General features: G+C 37.1%; 1 protein-coding gene across 1 annotated transcript in view; it reads right to left on the reverse strand.

The window, feature by feature from the left end:
* LOC137644064 (ubiquitin carboxyl-terminal hydrolase 30 homolog) overlaps window positions 1-7,654 on the reverse strand; it is an 87,304-nt gene extending 79,650 nt beyond the window's left edge. Inside the window, exon 1 of the mRNA XM_068376967.1 lies at window positions 7,187-7,654. Within this exon, the coding sequence (XP_068233068.1) occupies window positions 7,187-7,310 (124 nt within the window). The 5' untranslated portion in view covers window positions 7,311-7,654. The remainder of the gene's footprint in view (window positions 1-7,186) is intronic.
* Window positions 7,655-13,719: the final 6,065 nt, after the last annotated feature.

Raw genomic sequence — 13,719 nt, forward strand, 5'->3', positions numbered from 1 at the left:
ACTCATCCACAGCCTGACTGGGCAGCGTTCCTTCTTCAGCATCTTCTGGGGGCTGATCGTCTTGTTCAGCAATGTCCTCATCAGAGGGTTCCTCATCCGAAACTGATGGGGAAACGGCAACGGAGTGGGCAACGTCTGACTCGCTGAATCCGGTCGCACTGGTGGATGCGTGACGGAGCCGGACGCAATATCATGGCACTGCTGCACAGTCTGTGAACTGTCAACAACCATGGGTGCGCGAGGAAGTACAGCGTCAACCCGAAACTGTCTAGACTGTCTGGGTTGTGCAGTCAACACCCAACCGGGTTGCTGAGGTTGACGCACTGCGTCACAACAAGTCACCTCTGCTGGTTGTTGAACGTCCTGAACGTCAACAACCACCTCCGAGCGTCGCTTAACGTCAACGTGCGACTGGCAACCCACACTGGGTCGCATCGGTGGAGGAACCACCTCAACTGGCAGACGCGAGTAGGTTACCTCAGCGTCAACAGGGCGCACAACCGACCGGTTGGAAGGTTGTTGGCCAGAAGGAGGAACCACCTCAACTGGCAGACGCGAGTAGGTTACCTCAGCGTCAACAGGGCGCACAACCAACCGGTTGGAAGGTTGTTGGCCAGAAGGTTCTTCTCCGCATTTAAGTCCTCTATCAAGGACGCAAGCTTGGACTGCATGTCTTGCAGCAAAGCCCATTTAGGGTCTACGGGAGCAGGTGTGGCAACAGACGGGGTTAGCGACTGAGGCGGAACCATTTACCATCCCTGAAAGCCTTGTTATGTGTGACATAATAGTACAGCAAAACTTCAAAGGCTCGACAAAAGTTGTGAAGTTGACCCGTAAACAACTTGGAGCGTCTCCTGGCTAGGCGCCAGGGCGAGTCTACCAGAATTGAGAAGTCTAACTGGGCAGAGGCATGAACTCCCAAGCCGAGAACTTCTCTCGTGTCCTATCAGACTCTCGCTCTATAAGCCAGTTTAAAAGAAGGGAAATCAAAGGCTGTATCCCTAAAACTCCTCCTGGTGCAAATACCAGTCGCCTAGCCAACGTAACGCTCTCTAGGAGAGCGAGAGAGCACTAGCTTAAAAACAACGGCTTCGAAGTAGCTAGGCCTAGTGTAAGTTCTGACGTTTAGGTGAACGAGGAGCAGCAGTTACAAGATCCGGACGAAGATCCTTAAAAAATCATCATGATTTAATTAAAGTCCATAGGAGGCTAAGCAGCTTAAGGCTCCTCTCCAAATGACAGAGTCCTCAAGGGAATATCAGTAGGAGGGAGAACAGTACTTTCTCATCTACAGGAACCTTGTCCGATAAAAGCTAGGTTATCTCAGTGAGTCTCTCACTGGTGCATTAGTAGCAGACCAGAAGGCAACGTCATGTAACTGCTTGACAGTCTGTGAACTGTCAACAACTGAACTGTCAACCACAACAGGTGTGTGAGGACATACAGCACTGGTGCATTAGTAGCAGACCAGAAGGCAACGTCATGTAACTGCTTGACAGTCTGTGAACTGTCAACAACTGAACTGTCAACCACAACAGGTGCGTGAGGACATAGTGTTCACTCGAGACTGCTTTGACTGTCTATACTGAGCAGTCAAAACAACTCTAGAATGCGGAGGTTGACGCACCGCGTCAAAACAAAACAACTTAGACTGTTGTTGTACCTCGCGAACGTCAACGGAAGGTTCCGTGCGTTACTGAACGTCAACATGCGGCTGGCAGGGTACACTGGAACGCATGGGTGGCGGGACTCTCTCAGCTGGAGTGCGGCAGAAGGTTGCCTCAGCGTCCACAGGACGCACAACCGTGTTGGTTGTAGGCTAGAGGTTGGTGCAGTGTCAACCTTCTCCGCACGAAAGTCCCGCATCAATGACGTTAACTGAGACTGCATGGTCTGCAGCAAAGACCACTTAGGGTCTACAGGAGCAGGTGCGGCAACAGACGGTGTGACTGCCTGATGCGGTACCGCTTTGTCTCTCTTAGGAGGTGAGCAGTCGTCGGAAGACTGCAGCGAGTCCGAACTGACCCAGTGGCTACAACTGGGCCGTTGGACTTGCGCGGAAGGGACCGACTTGCGCTTAATAAGCTGCGAGACCTTGGTCCATGGTTTCTTACGAGAAACCTCTTCCGCAGACGAGAAATAAATGGGCTCTCTCGTCTTTGTGTGGGTGGGGCGATCTTGGTTAGATACGCCCGAAACCACGGAGGGAAACGTCTGTTCGTTGATCAAGGCCTGACGAACCCATAAGTCGTTCAACATTACTTCTCCCCTGGGCTTGGGAGCTTGCAAGAGGTCCCGGACTAGGTGAACGACAGGCACGAACAGACGAACCCTCGGACGCAACACTGTAACACTTTGCGCATATCACTTTATCACTTCGATTTTCTGTTTTGCACTTATTTCACTGAAATCGAAACTTTTACTGATTTCTACCTGAAACACGCAATTCTACCCTTCATTAAAAGGTAGTAATTGCGAAAACAGTCGTATAATGCAGCTCATTAATACTAGCAAAAACAGAAAACATATATAAAGATAAAGAATTCAGTGGCTGGGAAAGAGACTAAACACTAGTTCAAATAAACTACGTTTACAATCTCTCACCGCACATAGCCTGGGGACAAGAATAAAACCCTAGAAACGTTTTACCTTCTTCCCCGTACAGCGACTAGGGAGGAGAGTAGGCCTAACACGAGAACAACGTTACCCGCTTGAACGGAACGTTTTTCTCCTCTCTCTCCCTCCGTCTCTATCTCTCTCTCTCTCTCTTTCTCTCTTGATTTCGCACCTAAGAGAAGAGCCCAATTATATATCCTCAAAAAAACATGTTATTTGACTAAAGGAAAAAACTGAAAGGTTTTCCAAATAAAAAGTTCCTTTAATTTAGAATTTAAAACATTTAAGCTAAGAAAGAATGAACGAAACGTCAGAATCGATTTACTCTTACTGCAAAGTGAAACCGTGATACACTCTCTCTCTCTATCGTAACGATAGAGCGCATGTTGAACGTCCTGAACGTCAACAACTGCGTAGTCTAAAAAACTAAACGTTAGTTCATCTTTGAAAACAGTACGAAGACTATCAAAGAAATTCTTTCATAAAACATTAAATTTAAAAAGTTTTAAATTCTTTAAAGGCTAAATACGATATAACGGGCTCAACGTTGATTAACTTCGGTTCCAAGTTAGGACCGCCTACTATCAGGAAAGGTCGCATATAAACAAAACATAAAAATTTATTTTTATATGTTTATAATAAATGGAAAGTTAATCGAAGAGGCCTAATAAAGGCGGAGAGATATAAAATATATAGATCTATAACGTGTTAAGCAAAATTACTAAAAACCTAAACACACTTCCGTCTAAGGGAAGGGTCGGCCATTTAAAAGTGAAAGAGAATCCATACTCTCTTTGTCACCATAATTAAATCTATCCAAAACGAGTTCAAGTTTTGAGATGAAGATAAAACACCTGCATAGCGAAAGCTCAAAACTAGAATAGTGTACTTCACCAAATAGTTGTGAAAACAAATCCAGTTAGTAACAGCGTATTAGTAGGTCTTGCCGGTAGCCAGACAGAGAGAAAATTGGTTCTTTGTTTACTTGGAGTACTAAGTACCTGCTCGACAGATGGCGCTGTTGATGTACACCTCCACCTGCATAGCGATCGCTGGCGTATTTTGACCGTAGGTTTTTCTGTCGAGCAACAGAGTTGCAGCTTATATGATCACCGGCTAAGTTTAATATTGAAAAAGGAAACGTAAGAAAAGGAAGATAATAAGCACTGTTAATAACGGACCGAACAGATGAACCACACAATGCACACGAGAACAGAGAACTGACCGACGTGACGCTCAATAGCGTCCCTCTGACATGCTGCCGTCTACCAGCGTAAACAGGAAATTACGATCGACGCTTCGAGAAAATTCTACGTGTATGATCTACGTCGGATGTTGGAGCATGATTTCGGGTGTCAAGACGAAAATTTGATCAAATCTTACTTCGGGTGTTGGAACAATCGTATGTAGAGGTTCCACTTACAATGATTAACCTCTATGTACACAAATACTTTGCTTTGCTGAATTTTTCTGCTGCTTTTGTGTTTGTTTATGCACACACAGTCCACTGCAGAACAAAGGCTTCAGACATGTCCTTCCACTCCTGTCCGTTTATGGTTTTATATGTCAGTTTATACCAACAAAATTTCCTAAGTATCAATCCATCATTTTCTCTTCCTTCCCCTGCTTCTTTTGCGATCTTTAGGGACCCAGTCTGTTATTCTTGATGTCTATTTACTATCTGTCATTCTAATTAATTGTCCTGCACATGTCCATTACTTTTTCTTGCATGTTGTTAGAATATCCTCTGCTTTAGTTTGCTCTCGTATCCACATTTCTTTTTTTTTCTGTCTATTAGTGTTAATTCCATCAATATTCTTTCCATAGCACTTTGAGATGTAACTAACTTATGTTCTAAGCCTTTAGTAAGGCTCCAATTTTCTGATGCATGAGTTGATACTGGTAGGACCATCTGATTAAATACTTTTCTTTTTAGGGAAAGCGGCAGTTTACATTTCACATTCTAATTTTGCTTATAAAAGCTCTCTATCCCATGCTTATTCTTTTAATTTCGGACTAATGTCCAGGGTGAACACTTACTGTGTTCTAAGTACGTATATTCATTGACAACATCTAGAGGTTTGTCCATAACTCTTATTAGATGTGTCTAGATTTTTATTGAACATCTTAGTTTTACTTATATTAATTTTAAGTCATACATCTCTATTCAAATCTACTATCATCTTTAGCAATTCCTCCCATGATTCACTAAACAAAACTGTCATCTGGCAATCATAAGTTTAGGTATTCCGCATTAATGTTTGAAGTGTGCTACACGCCTGAACCACAAACTAACAGTACTGGAGGAAGCCTTCTAACACCCCTGGGACAGGATGGTAATCTACCCCTTTCCAATTTGTGCCTGATCTGTCAATTCTTGAACAAAATCAGATTATCATAAAACCTAAGAGTGATGCTAGTAGCGCAAAATGTGGCTTTAAGTGGAGTGGTAGCCAGATCTGCTAGCTCTGCTCATAAAAGCAACGAGAGCTTCCAGACTGCCCGAACCACCTTCAACAACGTCACGTGAAAAGGTTCCACGAAGTGGTTCATTGCTTGTTTCTTCATAGCTGGTTGCTTGCCGGACGCCTAGAAATTGGCAAAAATTGAGAAGACAATCTTTGTGGTGGATCAGTTGAGCTTTAGTGTCCGCCAGTAACACCAAGTCTTATAGGTAATGTAACAGTCTTACCGCCATGGCATGTGCCCGAGGAGATTAGTGTGAAGACCTGTGGAGCTGGTGACAGGCCTAAAAACAACACTTTGAATTGATAGATCTTTTCTCAGAAGGATAAATGCAGATACTACCTTGATTGTAGGTGGACTGGGATCTGGAACTATGCATCTTACAGGTCTATGGACAACAGGAAGTTGTTCTGATGAATTGCCTGGATAACTGTGCTTGGAGTTTCCATCTTGAACCGGGTCTGTAACTTGAATCGGTTAAAGCGGGAAAGGTCTATAACAGGTCTCCACTAGGAAGAGCTTGATAAAGAAAACTAGAGATCCGTCTAAAACTTCCTCGATAGAATTCTTCTTCATCTTTCACCCTTCTTCTAACTAAAGGTCTCTTCAGGATCCCTTCAAATAGAACAATGAGATCATCAGAGTCTGCGTCTGAGGAGGGAGACAGTCCGTGAACGGCATGGGATATCATAAACGGAGCACTTCTACCGCTCCGGGTTCTGCCCTGTAGAACTGTCATCTCGTTCAATGACTTTGCAAGCAACCGCACTGATGGTAAGTAGGGGAACATTCGGTTTCTAATGGGCACCTCTATGTCCCCAGTTCCTTCTGAACGAAAGATTACCTTTACATCAAAAGGAAGCTAAGGCCTTAGATATTAAGGCTTTCAAGAGGGAACAGAAGACTTTCTTGTTTTTTAAGTGCACTAATAATGGGGATTTAACAAGTACAGTAACACGGAATATGCCGTGTGATACTCTAAATACCTAAGAATGTATACGACAAACAGATCTTCTTGGTATGGTAGGGTGCAGGGTTCCCTCATGTGGTAGGGTGCAGGGTTCCCTCATGTGGTAGGGTGCAGGGTTCCCTCATGTGGTAGGGTGCAGGGAAACAGCACTTAAAGCAAAGTAATCATTGAAAAAATTTTCACTCTTAAAACGTGAGTATTCTCCAATACAGTTTTCCCATAAAACACTATTTCCTTTTCTTATCTAATTTTTCATTATTTACAATCTTTAAAATTTCAAATTAGTTTTACTTTACCTTCAATTTCCTTTGTATAGAATACCAATATACAAATATGTGTACCAGGTAGGACCATGACAAAAAAGGTGTTAGAGTTACCAACAACCAGGTCCTTATTGGAAATTGTCCCTTGAAAATATGACAATAATAAATACACATAAATAGTTATCAATAACTATAAGAAAATACATCACAATGATGAAACTCTATAGATTATTTTACAATAGCGGCACGGTAAAGATCGGTCTGTATTACATGGTCGACTCCGTAAAAGTATTTGCTGGTAAATCAATCAAAATGATTTATGACCATTTATGAAAAAGTAGTAGTGAAAGATCATGTATCTCCAATATAAACATTGAAAAGTTTCAGCTAACTGCAACCACTTCATTGCAAAAGACTTTAGTATAAATTTAAATGGTAAAATTCATGAATGGCTTAAATATTTCACAAGGTGGAATTCATATCACATTACTATAACTAATTATTCTGAATTAAAGACAGTGAAAATAATTCTTCTCATCCAGTATTGGGTAAACACTCAATACAAGAATTGGCACCATATATAAAGTAGGTATAGTACAATCTAATACATTTGATGTTATGTAAAGATAATGATCTAAAGGTAAACAAATTAACAAAATTTTTCTATCCGACCCACCTACCGAAATGGCGAAATTAGAGTTGTTGACGAACAAGTGCAGTGTATTTACTTGTAGCCCATCAAAGTATCTATGATCGGTACACGAGTAAAGTTATACGCATAGGATGGCCTAATATACATGACAGGCTACTTATCATAACGGTGTAGGCCATTGGACAATAACTAACCCTACAGTAGGAAGAGACTACTTACCCTTTCGTTTTTTCCTTTTACGAATGTCAGAAGGGCCACCGAAAATGACATATGCCCCAATGATAACAGCTCCAACTATCAGAGCAGAGGACCGAAGATTTACAGGAACTGTCATGATGATCATATTCAGAGACGTATGGTATGACAAAAGATTGACAACTTGGAGGATATCACCAAATTATGGTAATGCCTAGGCCAGACTCCCCAGGTCTACGGTAAGTCCAATTACCCTAGACAAAGGAAATGGCCTACGATAGGCCTTCAATTTCATCTACGCGTAAAAAAGGGAGTTCTTGTAAGGAATTAAACGTTGTATAATTAAACTGTAAAGTGTTTGTATTTAACTTCGTAGTTTTGTTATACAAGTGATGCAACCTTGTAAGGTCTCCCGTCAGCAAACAATAAGTTCTTCCTGAACTAGCAAATTGTTGAATGTCTCTTTCCGTATTTTTGTAAACAATCAGTGACGTCACAGTCTTCTTCTTCATTGGATATATGTCACTTCAAGTAGATATATGACCTTCGTTCATTTAAGAGATATTTCCAGAACGATAAAAACATTACAAGAAGAATGTAGAAAAATTAACGAGGAAGTAACAGATAGTTAGGGCACAATAGGATACTTAAACATAATGATAAGTGACGTAACAGAATTAAATGAAAGAATGATAGATACGAATACGAAACAACTAAGCCGTAGGTAGCCTAATGATAATAGGGTAGAGCCACCAGTAAACTCAAATGTAGTACAAGGGTAGCAACTAGTGGAAAATATAGAACTTATTAAAAGAAACTTACAAAGTGATGGTAAACAGAATGGAGAAGGTGAAAAACAACATAGGAGAACTGTAGATGAAAATAAACCATCTTCATTATGAAATGTTCTAAGAAAAATAAATGGGAGAAGTTATGAGGATATGACATTTAGGCAAAATAAGATAAATAGAAAATGTAAGTGCTTTGCAGAAGGAAAATTTTGCCAAGGCTCAGAGTGCATATTTTACCATAAGTGAGGGAAATCCTATACCAGCACCAGCACAAATGGAGATAGAACATTACACAGACAGAATGAGATAAAGAAATGTCAATGGGACATTGGGAAATGCGAATTTTCACATAGGCCACGTACAGTGTCAACAAAATCAGGAGTAGAATAATGGAGAGAGTCAATGATGTATCACCATGGGAGTAAAGAAAAGGCATTGTGCAAATTTTATTTGGAGAAAATGTATATTTCGTATAATAAAGGAGGCAACAGGGTTAAGTGTTATGATGTCAGAAACAGATCTTGGGAGAACCACCTAGGTAATAACAACAGTAAATTTCCTAACAATAGCAGTCATAAAAGTAATATACAAAACGCAGAATATAAGGAAAATGTCAATAAAAAAAAAAACACATATTTTTAGAGTAACGTGTGGGAAGTATTATCCAAACTCAGGGACGAAAGTCAATAAACGTGGACATGACAATGCCAAATGGGAGGAGTGTTAAATCAAGAGACCTGTATGGCACAGAGGTTAGTACTGGGCCATATATGTAGGAGCAGCCGATGGTAAATATAATGTCGTTCGTAGAAACAGCGCCAACGAGGGATTAAAAAAAGGTAAATAAAAAAATGTAAAAAAAGAAAAAAAAAACATAAAAACAGGATGTATAAAGAGTGCAAGATTTATCGTGTAAATGTAAGTGGGGTTAAATAAAATATAAGATTTATGGGGGAGATAGTGGACTCTTCAACTAAATCCACAATAATTTGCCTGACTGAAACACATTTAGGGAAAGAATGAAAATAAGGAAGGATCAATAATTTATAAGAATAACAGAAACACAGAAGGAGTACTGATAGGAGTTAAAGAAAAACTGGGAAATTTAGTAGAAGTTGATAGAGAGAATAAGACATCTGAAGCACTCTGGATAAAATGGACAATGGTCGCATTAAGATTAGATTATGTGTAGTAAATGTTCCACAAGAAAGTATGTGAAACAAGAAGGAAAATAAGGAAATGTATAAAGTATTAAAGATGAAGTCAAGAAAGTAGATAAGGAGGGATGAAAATTAATAATAGTGGGAATAAGACATAAGTTTCAATAGGTGAGAGGATACTTGTACAACTAGAAGAAAATATCAAGTTAATACCCATTAAAAATATAGAGAGAAATGGACAATAAATGTACATTGATAGCTATGGGATAATTAAAAAAAATGAGATAGGAGAAAAGACTATCCACATAGATGAAGAGAAAATAATAACACTATTCACAGTAACAGATTATATTACAAACACAGATCACAATACCATGATAATTGAAATGGACTGGGAGATGACAAATAATCACAGTAACCAGAGGAGAAGAATTATAGACTTGAAAATATTTAAAGATGAAACTGAGGCTGCCAGACCACTGAAAATCACCAAAGGTAGAGGGATGATAATGAAAAGGATTAATAGGATAAAGGAGAAAAGCTAAAAAGTTCAACAAAAAAAAAACAAGATATCATTAATGTAGACGAAAAGGAAAATAAAGATCAGATTGAAGGGAAGTAATTTAGAAAACAGACGACCCAAATGAAGCTCAAGAAAAACTGATAAATAAGTATATAATAAGAAGAAATACCAGAGAACATGCAAAATGTTTAAAGCAAACAACAGATGAAGTAAAAAAAAAAAAAAAAAAAAAGTGGAGTCAATGGAGAAACATTCTGGGATTTAAAAAAAAGAAAGATAGATGGACATTAGACATGTACTATGGCTGATCTGAAATAAAGAAAGAGTGGCAATAGAAAATGTCGAATATATATATATGTATATATATATATATATATATATATATATATATATATATATATATATATATATATATATATATATATATATATATATAATATAAATATATATGTATATATATCTATATCTATCTATCTATCTATCTATATATATATATATATATATATATATATATATATATATATATATATATATATATATATATATATATATATATATATATATATATATATATATATGTGTGTGTGTGTGTGTGTGTGTGTAAACAGTTTGATCTTTATTACATAGGCCTGTTTAAGTTGGTAATGTATAATACAGAAATGAAGAGGAAACCTAAAAAAAAACTTAATGAATTGATATGTAGCGAAAAATAAAGTAAACTAGAAAAAGATAACGTAAAGAACATAAATCAACAAGTAGATGCATTAGTAGTATCTCTGAAAATTAAGAATGCAAGACAGCCACGAAAAAATGAGCAATGAAATGATGAAAAACATGGGCTAAGACAAGAATAGCGTGAGAGAAATTATAAATGAAAAAGAGAGAATAGATAAATCAGATGAATGGGATGAATTAGAAATATTATCAGATGGCAAGTCTAAGAGAAGAACACTCCAAAATCAAAATATTGTTCTGTAGTCTTAGGCAGTGCCATAATCTCTGTACCATGGTCTTTCAATGTCTTGGGTTAGAGTTCTCTTGCTTGAAGGTACACTCGAGCACACTATTCTATCTTATTTCTCTTCCTATTGTTTTGTTAAAGTTTTTTATAGTTTATATAGGAGATATTTATTTCAATGTTCTTACTCTTCTTAAAATATTTTCGTTTTCTCTTTTCCTTTCCTCATTGGGCTATTTTCCCTATTAGGGCCCCTGGGCTCATAGCATCCTGCTTTTCCAGCTTGGGTTGTAGCTTAGCAAGTAATAATTATAATAATGATAATCAGATATTGGCAATAGAAGACGACCATTTATCACGAGCACAGTAAATAAAATGTTTGAGACTAAGATTAATGAAAATTAGAAATGAAATTAATGACAAGAATAGCAGATTTCAATGTAGTGGGATAGAGGGTAAAATCAACAGCAGATTATCTTATAACACTAAATGCTGTTATAGATTATAATATTTGCTTAGAGATCTCCATATGTTTTCATGGTTTGGGGATGCAGTAAAATGTTTACATAAAGTATGCCTAAAAGGCGGTAGCAAAAAATTGTGTAAAATTGTCGGAAAAGATATCAAGAGGATATATAAATTAAATGAGAACTTTAAAGTGATAATTAAGAGTCTATATATACTGAGGAAATTAGGAAAGAAGAGAATGTAGGACAACGGGCAATTTTTGCCCAAAAATTATGCTCAATTGTTACAGATAAAGTTAATAATATGAGTGAGAAGTTATTAACCCTGATTTAAACATCAGATTAGAAGCCCTGGTAGATGTGGATGATATGGTGTTCCTCAAAAATAACAGATACAAAGCAGAAAAAGCCATAAGTAACTTCCGCAGTATGGAAGAGATGAAGAAAATTACTTTTAGCACCAATCCAGAAGTCAGCAGTGTTAGTAATAAGACACATAAAAGAAACCAGATAGGTTAACGAGTTGGTTATAAATTGAAGGATAAAAACAGTTAAGGAATATAAATACTAATGAGAATAGTACACAGAAAAAAGAGACTATAGTCTTAGTAAGCTATAAAAAAAAAAAAAAAATGAATACATGATGCAAGAAGTTAGGAAGTATGGAGACAGTAATAAAATGGGAAATTTGGCATTGCTTGTAAGAATAAAGATATATGAAACAGTAGTGGTATCTACAACGTTTGTAAACAATGAGACGTGGGATGTAATAAAAAAAAATGAAAGAGCTAAAAGATATACAGTACAAGATAATGAAAGGGATGTTTGCTTTATTGGTGGTTAATAGCAGAAAAATAAATATGGCCCGTAGAGAATAGGAGTGAATAAAAAAGGGCGATGCTGTTTCATAACACCATTACATCAAATAATAAACGACTATTGTTGGAGATAGTGGAAGACCAAATAAATGGAATCATATGGGGAATGCAGGGGGAAAAGTCTTATAGAAATATGCAAAAAAAAATGATATTATAATTGAAGCGATAAGAGATTATAGACAGAAAGAACGCAAGAAATAAATAAAATGTAAACTGGAGAATGAAATTAAAAGAAAATAAAGCAGAAATGACCCAGTTGAGTTTTGTAAATGGTAGTGACAGAAGATATTACGCTTGGTAAACTAACAATAAGTTTCATGTTGAAAATTTTATCAGGATTATTTGAATAACTTAAATTTCATCTAATAATTTTGGTTTTAGGGGCTTCAACATTCCCGTCATTAAGTGGTATATCGTATGCTGAGATGAGAATATTTGAATTAGTCTACCATGATTAATTTTCTATTCTAAAATTAGTAACGTTTTCTATGGCAAGTCATTGCATGGTAAACGCAATCGTTCAAAGGGCCAGCAAACAACAACAAGTGCAAACAGATAGAGGGGAAATATTTAGAATTTAAAGATTTTGTAAGAGAGATCTAAGTATATAATTTGTAGCTTTTATAATATAAAATACTGTTGTATTCATTATGTATAGAATTAAGCAGTAATTATTACTCGAGAATCCTTCTTTGGCTTGTCTAATACAGTGAGCTTCGTGGGACTTTAAATTTAGCTTGAAATATCCCTGGGCAGTCATACGTTTGATGACAGATCTGTAGTATATATCTAATTAGTTTATCAAACATTATCATTCTATTCTTATGACTTTAAAGCAGTGCAAATGAGATAGCAAACCAGTGATAAGGACGGAATAAGAGTATATACCCTTCCAGAAATTATTAAACGATAATCTTTGTTATTTCTACCATTGAATGTGCAGGTTACCTAAGATGACCTAACACATAAGTGAATATACAGTTTGAATAAAAGATTTGATATAATAGGCAGTAAAATACCAAAACGAACAGTAACCAGGACAAGACTGGCAGTCGGTATCCAGAGAAGTTTGCAAACTAATGAAGATGGACGACGGTGCCACATGCATTCAGTACCACAGGAAACGCACATGAAACTGTCTTACTGGGTATGATGTGCTTTCAACTGATAGCACACGTCTAAAATTTCTAGGCATCTCCTGAAATTTATTGTAAAGAGTTATATGAAAAAAAAAATGATATGCACAAAAGATGAGGGAAGAATTTATTAATATTATGTGCATGTAGGGAAGTTCAGAAAATCTACAGCGTTCAAAATGCTCTCTTCAGTAAAGACATTGAGATAATATAATAATATTCTCAACATATAGCATGTATAAATTATGAGTAATTTCTGTTTTACATGGCTATTCATTAATCACAGAAATTTGTAGAAACCTTTGTTGAACACCTAAAAAACTTGATATTCAACTATGAATTCTTTGACAAAGTTGAGGCAATATGAGTTAGAATTACCTACACATAGCATTTGCATCGGCTATGGGAAAGATTTCTTAGTTCAGCCAATTCACGTTTAGATTAAACCCAAACTATCCTTTGCAGTTCAGAGACAAGTGGTATACAAAATAAAATAGGAAATAAATTTTACTTAGGTCTTTTTTTAACCAACAGTAGTCATGATTAAAATTCAAGGATGTTAAGTTGTGTAAAGGAAAAACAACTAGTACGAGCAAAAGTACAGCTTCAAAATACAATTTCTTATGAGGAAATATCTCAAATGT

Source organism: Palaemon carinicauda, chromosome 7 (genome assembly GCF_036898095.1).
Source record: "Palaemon carinicauda isolate YSFRI2023 chromosome 7, ASM3689809v2, whole genome shotgun sequence".
Taxonomy (NCBI): Eukaryota; Metazoa; Arthropoda; class Malacostraca; order Decapoda; family Palaemonidae; genus Palaemon; species Palaemon carinicauda.